The 12,500-nt window shown below is 39.2% G+C and overlaps 1 protein-coding gene across 9 annotated transcripts in view; it reads right to left on the reverse strand.

Annotated features, from left to right (window-relative positions):
• The window catches only part of LOC123498954 (agrin-like), an 849,095-nt gene that overhangs the window by 29,510 nt on the left and 807,085 nt on the right, over positions 1-12,500 (reverse strand). For all 9 annotated transcript variants that reach the window (XM_045246556.1, XM_045246559.1, XM_045246558.1 and 6 more), the window contains 3 exons: positions 11,479-11,558; positions 7,251-7,466; positions 5,710-5,922 (listed from right to left, as the gene is read on the reverse strand). In XM_045246556.1, coding sequence (XP_045102491.1) covers positions 5,710-5,922; positions 7,251-7,466; positions 11,479-11,558 — 509 coding nt within the window. The remainder of the gene's footprint in view (positions 1-5,709; positions 5,923-7,250; positions 7,467-11,478; positions 11,559-12,500) is intronic.

The raw sequence follows: 12,500 nt of genomic DNA on the forward strand, positions 1-12,500 counted from the left end.
ACAGTAAATATGTATATCAACGATTCTCAGTTCAAGAATCTTCCCGGAAAACATTTTGAAGCGATCCATGAAAATGATAGAGAAATAAATAAGGGAAAAATGGAGAAATAAATAAAGGAGGTGAAAAAGAAATAAGGCAAATAATAGTAATAATAATAATGATGATAATGATAATAATAATAATGATAATAATAATGATAATAATAATAATAATGATAATAATAATAATAATAATAACATGAAGAAAATGAAGGTAGAAAAGTAGAAAGAAGAAGAAAAAGAAGAAAAAAAGAAAGAAAACTAGAAAGGAAAACTAGAAAGAAAAGAGAAAGAAAAAGTAGAAAAAAGTAGAAAGCAAAAAAGTATAGAGAAAAAGAAGAGGAGGAGGAGGAAGAAGAAAAATGAAGAAAAATACATAAATAAAAAAAAAAAAAAAAAAAGCAGGTGGCAATATCATTCTCAACATAACCCGATAAATTTTCCTTCAAACTGAAAAAAAAAAAAAAGAAAGAAAAGAAAGAAAAACAAAACAAAACACGGACCTTCCAAGTATTCCGTAAATCCCTAAAAAAAAGGAAAAAAGGAAAAAAGGAAAAGAAAAAAATAAGAATATTGGGCAACAAATCCTACAAAACTTCTCAAGTCGATGGAGAAAACTTTGATATCTTTTTATTGTCGTGTTCCCACCGGCGTTACCACAGGGAGGGACGGGTGGGAGGGAGGGAGGGGTGGGAGGCAGGGAAGGAAGGAAGGAAGGAAGGAAGGAAGGAAGGAGGGAGGAAGGGAGGTAGGGAGAGAGGAAGACAAGGAGGGAGAGAAGGAGACAGGCAAGATAGATGGAAGAAAGGAAGGTGGAGGAAAGACACGCCTGTTTTTTGTCTCGCTTCTCCATTCCGGATCCACATATTCATCCACGCATACGCACACACACACACACACACACACACACACACACACACACACACACACACACACACACACACACGTTCTCTGTTGTGTATCTTTGCTATTCCATGATTTAACAGAGGCGGATGTTGAGCTTCGTGAACCTCCTCCCATTTTCTATAATTCGAGCATGAGAGAGAGAGAGAGAGAGAGAGAGAGAGAGAGAGAGAGAGAGAGAGAGAGAGAGAGAGAGAGAATGTTAAGATATACAGCAGCTGCCTCTTTCTTTCAGGCACACGCAATGAAGGCGACGTTCTGACAAAAGCCTCATCGAAGCCTTCTCATTCACTCCTCAACTCTGCCTCCTGTACAGAGATTAATGTTCACCCTTAGTTATTGTTCAGCGCTTTCCCACAGGTCGGGTGATAGTGAAGTGCGTAAATTTGGGACTAGTTTTCATATTTCTTGATTCTTACTACTAGTTTTCTCTTTCCCACAGGTCGGAAGATAGTGGAGTGCGTAAAATTGGGACTAGTTTTCACATTTCTTGATGCTCACTACTCATTTTCTCTTTTCTCTTGTCCCTTTTATTCATTGTCTTCTCGTTTTTGGTCATCCTCATTTCCCTTGCTCTCTTCCTTCCCCACATACTCTGATTGTTGTCCCTTTCTTCGTTCCTCTTTTCTCCAGTTTGTCTTCTTTTTTTCTCCTCCTCCTTTGGGATCTAGAACCGTCTGGCTATCTTACTGAGCTCTTCGCTTCCTTTCCTTCACGTTCCTTCTTCTTTATCCTTTTCTTCTCACTGTACAAGCGTGTTAGACAACAGTCCCCACAAATAACAACCTAAGGACTAACATGTCTGTTGCTATTTGTTCTTGCTTTTTATTCCACCTCTCTTTCCTCCTTTCCTACAATTAGGGTTCCTCTAATTTCCAGCACGTACGTAACTTTACTGTTGATTAAGAAGACGCACGCCGAGTCCGGAAACACAATTAAACGTTAGTTAGCTGGACGGGGCGTAAAATATCCGTTGATTCTCTGCGTGCTGGTAGCTTGCCAGAAAAAAAGTTCAAATTTCTAAATGGTACGAGGGCGGGAGAGGTTCAGTGTTGCCTGGAGTGGTTTTGGAACGAGTGCATAGAGGTGCCATAGCCAAAAGCCCAGTGCAGGGTTCGTTGGTTAAGCTGCAAAGGGAGCGGGAAGAAAAGAGTCGAAGTTTTCCAAATATAACATGGATAGTGACGGCGACAGCAGCAGTGGTGGTGTGTTGGTGTGTGGTTGGGATGATAAGAGCAGAAGTGAGCAGAGGGGGAAAACATGTAGTGTTGTGTGGCAGAAAGAGAAAGAGGAATATGGGAAAAAACAAAATGTACTGTGGGGTTTACAAATATAGATGCGTGGTGGTGCTGACGGAAAATGTGGTAATATTTGTGGTGATGACTGAAGGAATGACAGTGACGGTGAGTGTAAACAGGCTTACTGTGTTGATTAGAGTGGAAAATTGAGGTAAGGCAGGTGGAGAGACGCGCCAGTGTGATGTTTATTAATTTAGCGACGGTGAAGTGGAGTTTAATGTGACTGAATTAGTGTGGAATATTGTACAAAGGGAGTTAGAATAAATATGCTAGTGAGAGGCTACTAAATGGAATCGAGTGAAGTGAGGCTGAAATGTTATACTGTGCAATGATGAAAAAAAAGCCAGTGTATTTAATGTGAGGGAAGAGATGACATATATACTGAATTATATTAATTTTGTGCAGTTAATACAGAAAAGAATAACGGGAGAAAACGGGAGATAGTAGAGAACAGGACAGAAGAGAACATGACATGAGAAAAAAAAAAAAAGGGAATAGATAAGACAATGGTAAAAATAGAAAATATACACAAGAACAAGATTAAATAGTTAAAAAAAAAAACTCCTAGAAGATGATATAAGAGATGTGTTGTTACATGAAACAGTAAAAAGAGAGTAAAAAAGTGTTATTGTCATGAATGAGGGATAACGGTAGTAACTAATACGAGTAGGCGTAGAATCAGCTCTCGTAACACTGCTCAGGTGATCGAAACTGTTACCGACTTCAAACATATATAAAAAAAAAACAATCATGGAAGGACGTGGAAGGATATGAGAAACGTGTTATTACATAAAACAGTAAAAACAGTAAAAAAGTCTTGTCATAAGAGGGATAACGGCAGTAACTCATAGACGTGGAATCCGCTCTTGTAACACCACTCAGGTGATCAAAACTGTTACTGCCTTCAACGTATAACAGAAACACAAAAAATCATGGAAGGACTTCACAAAAAATAATTTCTTTCGTGATATAGTAAATCATATGATGAAAACGAATGAATATTACGTGTATACATTAGTGAATAAATACAAAAAAATATTTATTAGAGTAAATAAAGATAGAACTTCACGTAAGATTTCAGGGAGTGCGTGATTATACTGTAAAGAAAAATTAGTTATAGTGTAAAGAAAAATGAACAAATAAAAATAAAAGGCACATCTAACAAACTAAAAGTAAAGAAAAAAAAATGCCGGTAACTAACAAAAAAAAAAAAAAAGGATCAGCGCACCTTTCTTTCTTCCCTAAAAAAAAAAAAAAAGAATAAATAAAAAAAACGAGAATTTACTGTAAAAAAAGGATAATTTTTTGTACGTGTGACAGAAGAAAGAAAATAATTCACGTTACAAAACTAAAAATAAAACTTTCCTCACTTCTCGCTCAAGTAAAAAAGAAAAAAAATAAATAATAAAATCATATGAAATAAATTTACTAAGGATAACACTCTACAAAATGACGGAACAGTAAAAGAACTAGAATGGCTTCCTTCATGAGAGAGAGAGAGAGAGAGAGAGAGAGAGAGAGAGAGAGAGAGAGAGAGAGAGAGAGAATAAAAACTGAAGCTGCACAAACAGGCCTTGGAGATAAACTTTCCCATTTTCACACTGCCTGTCACTCGTCACTCACTCTCATACTCTCCCGCCCTTCTTGCCACTCTACTCTCAAACAAGTCCTCTCTCTCTCTCTCTCTCTCTCTCTCTCTCTCTCGTATTTGGTATTAAGTAGACTGTTATTAATAATTTAGGAAATATGAATAGCAGAGAGAGAGAGAGAGAGAGAGAGAGAGAGAGAGAGAGAGAGAGAGAGAGAGAGAGAAACGGATACATTTTTAATTTCAGGAGCATAACTTGCCATTACAGATAAATTCCCTAATGGGGAGAGCAGACTTTTGTTCCCTCGACATTAATGGAGTGAAAGGGAGAGTTTACACACACACACACACACACACACACACACACACACACACACACACACACACACACACACTTACTTTTTCTCATCCTTCTTTCTTTCACCAATTTCACTTGAGACGGAAATGGAAACATAACGCTCTCAAAGTTAAGAAGGAGGAGGAGGAGGAGGAGGAGGAGGAGGAGGAGGAGGAGGAGGAGGTTAAGAAGGATGTTTGGAAAGGCCTCTTATGTAATTATTTGTAGTTCCTTTTTAATTTCCTTTTGCCTCTCCTTACCGACTCTCCCTCCCTTTTGAAGCTTGGTGTAAGGAGAGGCAGCGAATCTGGAATACGAACCAGGCCTCGAAGCCTTTTAAAATTCGAAGCCTCATCAATGGTTTGTTTTAAATGATTCGGAACATTTCCTTTGTTATCAATTAGTTCCCGTGGCTCTTATTTTCACTTCACAAGGAATGCAAGGCTTGATTACGTTGTGGTTGTCGATTTTAGTTGATTTATTTTTCATGTAAGTGCAATTTGATTCTGTTGTAAATACATAAATCAGTCCACCAACCAGTTTTAAGTGAAAATTGAGAAGAAAACTATCAGAAAAAACTACAGATAATCATATGCAGTAATTTCATCTTATGGTTTCCCCAACACTGGAAGAGCGTGAACATGAACAGACTACAGTGAAGCAAGCTAATGAATACACAACACTGCCTCGGACGATTTGCTGACAGGTAACCAGTCTGCTGCCTTTACAACACAGCCACACTTGTTAATGTTCTTTTTACTTTATTCTAACCAGTACGACAATCACATTTCATTTCCCTTCGGCTTCTATGCCTCTCTTGTTCCTTTACTACCCTTACCTGCCTCCTGTCCTCTCTACGTCCCATGCCTCCTTTCCGTTCCCCTTTATAGTCAGCCTGAGTTCGTATACTGTGTGGTACTGACGCCCACGAGTTAAGCGAGGAACTTCAAGCTTCAGTACACACACCAATCTCCCTTTGTGTATCCTTCATCTCGGCGACTCTCGTTACTACACCCTCCCTCGTACGTATATTCCATGCTATTCTCATTGCCATTCCTTCTTATGATCTTTTCTGCCCTCAGACGCCGTGACACTATTCCCTCAAGTGACTGGAAATACTGATAAAAGAGACGTTCCAGCATTCTAACAGAAAAGCGTGGAACATTTGATAATGCGCCAAGTGTTATCCGGTGACAAGAAATGGAGCATAGGAAGGTAACACGAGAAGAGGCGGGGAAGAAAAAGGAGAAAAGGATGAGATAAACATGGCTAGGGCAAAGCAGTTATAAAGGAAGGATAAGGGAGAGGAATATCGGTAGGCCAGGTGCATGTAGTGTGTAGAAATGAGTGAGACAGAGAAAGGAGAAAGAAGAGGCACCATGTGGATAGGAAGGGAGAGGGGAAAAAAGAAAAGAAGAGACAAGAAGGAGAGGAGGTTACTGCCAATGAGAAACACACACACACACAAACACGCGGATCATGCCAACAACGGATAATAGTGCGAGAAACATAGAATAAGGTGTACCTAAGATGTGAACACTTACTGCAGCGGCCTCTGTATCTGACGGCGATGGCGCGGCGGATCCTGCAAGCCTCGGCCCGCAGATGGCATTCGTTGTCGTAGGAGATGCCGTCAGCCCCACACACGGGGTCCAAGTGGGCGGGGCACTGTGGGCACTCACACACTGGCCGCCCTTGCCTCTCCACGCACACCCCGCCGTGGTCACACTGATGCCCCGCGCAAGGACCTCCCTCTCCTGCAGCCACAAGAAAGTTTGTATGAGTTTGCAATGTATATATTCGTATTTACCAATTATATTTATATCTGCTTCTAAATCATGTTTGTGCTGTTTTAAAATTCAAACAACAGCAAGGATTTCTCTTCCAAATATTCCAGTATCATGCATTGTGGCGCCGCCGTGTGTCTGTATCACACAACATAATCTCTTGATGTAGCTTCATAAAATTTTCCATGTAAAGTTTTAGTTGCGATCACTGAAATTATTCTTTTTTATTATTTTCAGCAAGATTATCAATATATAATAGAGGCGTAAATAATGTCTTTTTTCCATTGGACTTTTAATCTTGGATATGTAGACTCATATTCAAATATTACTGCTTTTTATTGCCTCTTTTAATTTTAACAGTCAGCGGTAAAATTAATGTGAGTCTGCAGTGCATAGTATAATGACTTCATCTAATTTTTAATATTGTGCGTGAGTTTTTATACGAATAATTTTTTAAAGCGTTTCTCTTCAAATTTTAGTAATGATATTCCATTATTTAGTGCATTACTTCTTTTTTTTTACTCTGGATTTAATCTTGCTCATATTACATGTGATTATTTTACTGATCCTGAAAAAAAAAAAACTATATAGATTATGAAAATTTGATAAAAAGAAGCTCTTTGATGCAGCTTCGCGAAGATTAAATAGAAAACATATGCTAAGCTTTCATTCCCTATACTTTTTTTTTATTTTTCTATAATGCGTTTTTTCTCTTAGTGTGTGGCAGAAGTTAAAATATCCATCGTAAACAAGAGTCCTAACTCTGTTCACCCACCACTGCCTCGTTCTGTTAAGCGACTTTGCTTACATTTCTTTTATAATTAAACCACAAAATTTAACACCGGCTTATTCTACTAATTTCATATAAAATAGATAATAAAATACTTGAAGCGTCCAGCAAAAAAAAAAAAAAAAAAAAAGAGCAACAGACAGCAACAAAAATAGAAACAAAATATATGCCGGATTATTTTCGACATATATTTTATTATAATATTCTTTTCAACAATTTGTGCAGGTAATTAAGCAAGAATGATGGAAAAAAACCCCTCTTTTATACAATTACTACAACTGCAACTACAGCTGCTGCTAGTGCTACTACTACTACTACTACTACTACTACTACTACTACTACTACTACTACTACTACTACTACTGCTATTACCACTTACAATAACAACAATGATAGCAATAGTAATAAAAAACAAATAACAAAAGCAATAACATTAAAACAACACCCAGAAAAATGTTACCACCACCACCACCACCACCACCACCACCACGAAGCAGATCTCACTCACCACACACGCCGACGTAGCTGACCACGATGTCCGTTTGCTTGACACAGACGGCGCGGTGTAGCTCACAGTAGTTGTCGTAGGTTACATCGTCCGAGCCACACACGGGCCTCATGACGCGTTCGCAGGGTGGAGGACACTCGCACCTCGCTATGCCATATATGTCCACCTTGCACTCCTCCCCAGGCAGGCAGGTGAGCTCGCTGCACGGGTTGAGAACTGCAGGGAAGAGAAGAACGGGATTTGTGGCTACGTGTAGGGATGGGAAAGAGAGAGAGAGAGAGAGAGAGAGAGAGAGAGAGAGAGAGAGAGAATGATAGTACGGTAATATCTTGCTACCTATTTATACTAATGTACGTAGGTAGGGAGGCGTAAAAGGAATAATAATGTAGATATTCACATGAGCGCCACGTTTTCATTCACTTACGTACTTCTACTATGATAGAGGGCGGCGGGCGCACGGTGCATAAGAAACGGAGCTATCCTCGTAAATGTAGTAATATTATCTGCCATATATTCTCGCTAATGGAGGAAAGCTTCCACGGAATGGGGGAGGGGGGAGGAATATAAAAAGCAAAACCAGTAATGGTAAAAAGAACACAAAAGACCCTAAAAAAAAAGAAAAAATGAAATAAATGACTCCTAACCTTCAGCATCGTAAATAGAAACCAAGGAGAATGAAGTCTAAGCAACCGAGATTAAGCTATTAGAAGAAGAAGAAAAATAGTATCTTTTATATAGCGCTAAAGTGTAACTGAGACACTAGACATGAGATGAGAAGTGGCCAAGAGCGAAAACACACAGTACACACCACCAAACTGGAAACTGGAGGACTTTCAGAGGAACAAACAAGGGAAAAATGAAAAAGAAATAGAAAAACTAGCATCAGAGAGAGAGAGAGAGAGAGAGAGAGAGAGAGAGAGAGAGAGAGAGAGAGAGATGAGAAGCAGTGCAAACAGTATAACACGCACAAGCAGTACACGGCAAAACTGCAGGATATGTAGAGAAATAGACAGAAAACGAGAAGATACGAAAAAAAAGACCACGTTTACTAAGAATATAGAATATCACATGAAACTTTCCTCTGGTTTGGTTGGCAGTGCTCTGATGACGCGTGATCGGGCTGCTTCCTAACATAAATAAGGCACAGACGCATCAAGACACGAGGAAGGGAGCGGCAACAGACCGAATAATGGGTGAGATATACGTGCTCTTACTGCCCCAGCGTCCCTACCGCCTGCAGCAGACTTGAGCGAAGGGGAGAGGGTAGAAATAAGAGGGAAAAAAAAGTGCCTATCTCTATCTCTGCCATGACAGGAGAGAAACAGCAGAGAGGGAGGACAAGAAAGGAAGGGAAGAAAGGGAGAGAAAGAATGAGTGAAGGATGGAATGGAAAAAGAAAAATAGTCTTTATTTACTTATTTAGCATAAAAGAGGAGGATAGGAAGGGAAGAGAGGGAGGAGAGTGAGTGAGTGATAAGGAGGGAAGGATAAGAAGAGTGAGAGGAAGGGAAAGAGAGGAGAGAGTACAAGGGATGGAGTTAAAAAAATGCCTTCATTAACATATTTTCATGAAGGAAGAGAGGAAAGGCAAAGAGAGGAGACTGAAAGAAATATTAGAGCGGAAAGGAAACTATACCGTTCTGAGTAAAAGAGAAAGGCTAGGAAAGAAAGGAGGGATGGAAGCAAGGGGAAAAAAACACGGAAGAAAATATAATACTTTACTGTATATATATATATATATATATATATATATATATATATATATATATATATATATATATATATATATATATATATATATATATATATATATATATATATATATATATATATATATAGAGAGAGAGAGAGAGAGAGAGAGAGAGAGAGAGAGAGAGAGAGAGAGAGAGAGAGAGAGAGAGAGAGAGAGAGAGAGAGAGAGAGAGAGAGAGAGAGAGAGAGAGAGAGAGAGAGAGAGAGAGAGAGAGAGAGAGAGAGAGAGAGAGAGAGAGAGAGAGAGAGAGAGAGAGAGAGAGAGAGAGAGAGAGAGAGAGAGAAACTTAAGGAAAGGATAAAAAAAACAAAAAAACATCTAGATAGCATCGTAAACAGGAGATGAGTGAATACAAGAACAAGAAAAAAATATGAATAAATAAATAAATAAGAACGCCAACACTACTCCATCGATCAGTTAACCTTGAACTAACACTCCTAATCTGTTTGAGCAGCGGCAACAACAACAACAACAACAACGACAACAGCGCCGTCAGGATGGTGATGAACGGGGACGCTACTGTCGTTCATAACATTACGTGATCCATTTAACTTTTATCTCCCTCACCGCAGTTCCCTCAATACATGTCTCCCGTTGTCACTTTTTTAACACCAGTCACCTTCCTCTTGTTATTCACGTCAACTCGTCTCTCTCGCCGCTCCTCCATTGCTCTCCCTCTCCCTTCTGTGCAGCGAGGCTCAATGAAGAGTCGTGAACACAGTGCCGCCACAAATCATAACTTGGAGGGCTTGTGTGAAGGAGAATGTGTCAGTCCGGAAGTGTCCCTGGCATTCGTCACTTATTCCAGCACGTGACGAGAAGGAAGGTGAGAGAGAGAGAGAGAGAGAGAGAGAGAGAGAGAGAGAGAGAGAGAGAGAGAGAGAGAGAGAGAGAGAGAGAGAGAGAGAGAGAGAGAGAGAGAGTCAGTCCGGAAGTGTCCCTGGCATTCGTCACTTATTCCAGCACGTGACGAGAGAGAGAGAGAGAGAGAGAGAGAGAGAGAGAGAGAGAGAGAGAGAGAGAGAGAGAGAGAGAGAGAGAGAGAGAGAGAGAGAGAGAGAGAGAGAGAGAGAGAGAGAGAGAGAGAGAGAGAGAGAGAGAGAGAGAGAGAGAGAGAGAGAGAGAGAGAGAGAGAGAGAGAGAGAGAGAGAGAGAGTGTGTGTGTGTGTGTGTGTGTGTGTGTGTGTGTGTGTGTGTGTGTGTGTGTGTGTGTGTGTGTGTCGCGAGTATAAAATTTAACGAGTGTCAGAGGAGTTTCGAGCAAGCCTTCTATCACTTCAATTTGTGTAGCTAGATATTGACGCGGGTGAGTTTGAGTGAATATTTTCTGAAAGTATGGTAAGGTAACGTATGTCTGTATGTTTTTGTCAAATGAACTGTCTATCACGACTGTATGCCTGTGGAAGTAAAAAGCTTGGGTTATGTTTTAAAAAATGTCTCAATCTGCCTGCCTCTCTGTCTGAATACCTATCCGTTTGTCTGTGTCACTTTTCTCTCTCGTCTCTCGGTTCGATAGCGTTGTTTAAATATTTATCAGCAGATGAAAGTGAGAATGGATGATCTATGGGCTTGTGCTTGTATCAGTTTCCGATAAAACACTCTTATGTAAGCAGTAAATGTGTTATTTCTATAGTCGTGTTTAACTATTTATTTGTGTTTTGATCCAAATAGATTTAGGCGGACTTCAAATGTAATCCCATTCGTCCACCGAGAGTTCTGAATATTCATTTACTTGACGTTGAAAATACTTTGATACGCATTTCAAATCAGACACCTGTGCTCCTGTACTCCCTCGTCCATCAATTCTTACACCTGGCGCTGCTGGCTCAGACTAATGTACCACACCTGCCTCGAGTACGGTGTCCAAGTCCCTGCCTTCCCGCTCTATCAACCAGCGAGACACCGGAAAACGCAGTGTGAAACATTATGGACATTTGTTTCTTTACACATGTATTCTTTTGTATTTCACTTACAAATTGACCAGTTCGACTGACGTGAGGACTACAGAATATCACAAAATCATTCTTCTTGAGTATCCTGGAGACAATTTCTTAATATTGTATGTCCTACTGTTTTTCTTCCTTAATTCTACTTATTGAAATAATACAAAATATAACTTACTAAAAAGACAACCTTCAGAAAGTCTTAATGTTTAAAAGGTTCTATCAACTAATCTCATCATCATTCCCAGCCTCAGCTCTGTGTATAATCTCCCAGCGTTGATCTGAGTCCGTGCATCAGCCCCTCTCTGTGTGCAGCCGAGCATCTCCACCCCACTCATATCCTGCTGAGATCTGAACTTCACCCTCAAATGATTAAGAAACCATTCTCTGAAGAACTTCCTTGTACTTTACATACAATAAAAATAGCAATAAAAAGCACAGAGAAACGATTGTTCTTTGCTTATCTTGAGTGAAAGGAAAAAAAAAGTTTGCCTGACGATCAGTCTTAGCGTCAATCCAGAGAGCAACTTACCCACAGTGCAGGCTCCGTGGTACATGATGGAGAGAGTCTTCCTCGCCTTGCACGCCTCCACCTTCATCACGCACTCGTTCCTGTAAGGCAGCAGAGGACAGGACAGCATCAATGTCAAACATATTCCATGATTTTTTTTTCGTACTGCACATATTTCAGTATTGCCTAAAAATAAGTTTGTGAACTGTACGAATGTTGTTTTTTCCTCTTTGTTAATTTGTAATTTTTCAGACTAAAGAAGATGACGTAAAGGAAATGTACGTTTCTGGCTCTTTACACATGTATGACAAAGCATAAAATTATTATTTTTTCTATTTAACGTAATGAATAATTTAAATAAGTAGTCTCAAAAACAGAGGCCACCTCTCAAAGGTGTTCCTGCGTTAAATGGCTGGGATTTTTTTTATTTCATTGCAAGTGAAGCAGTGGCCAAAATCAATATACATTCATTAATGAAAACAGCTTTCATGAAAAAAGAAATATGAGAATATATTCCTCTTATATTTCTTCAATAAAAAAGAAGAAAAACCTGAAGTGCCATGTTTTCGTAATCATGATTTGGTATTCTGGAAAATATAACAACGAGAGCAAAATATTAATCTCCATTTTGTTTTTCCGGCTGCTAGGTCTTTTAATCATCTTATAGAAATATGAAGCCTTTTGCCTCACAACTCCTCATACAATGGAAGGAAAAAACACATTTTTTTGACGCCAACTCGCAGCAGGGACCTTCTCCAACATCTGTGACAAACATTTATCAAAGTTCTTTGCTGTTGGTAAAACTATGAACATAAAAATATCAAATAAAAAGATTTAAGCGACATTGCCAAGTGGAAAATAAATAAATAAATAAACTTTCGTCAGATTGAAGTTGGAAAAAGAAAATGTGTATACATGTTTTTTTGTCAATCTGCCGAACAAGAGACAAAAAAACTTTTGTCTGTCAATCATAAAATAAAACAAAAAAAAAGTGAAACGACAAAAGGATGAAGGTTCACCACACTCTAGTTCGTCCTTGACCT

Source organism: Portunus trituberculatus, chromosome 48 (assembly GCF_017591435.1).
Source record: "Portunus trituberculatus isolate SZX2019 chromosome 48, ASM1759143v1, whole genome shotgun sequence".
In the NCBI taxonomy this organism is placed as follows: Eukaryota; Metazoa; Arthropoda; class Malacostraca; order Decapoda; family Portunidae; genus Portunus; species Portunus trituberculatus.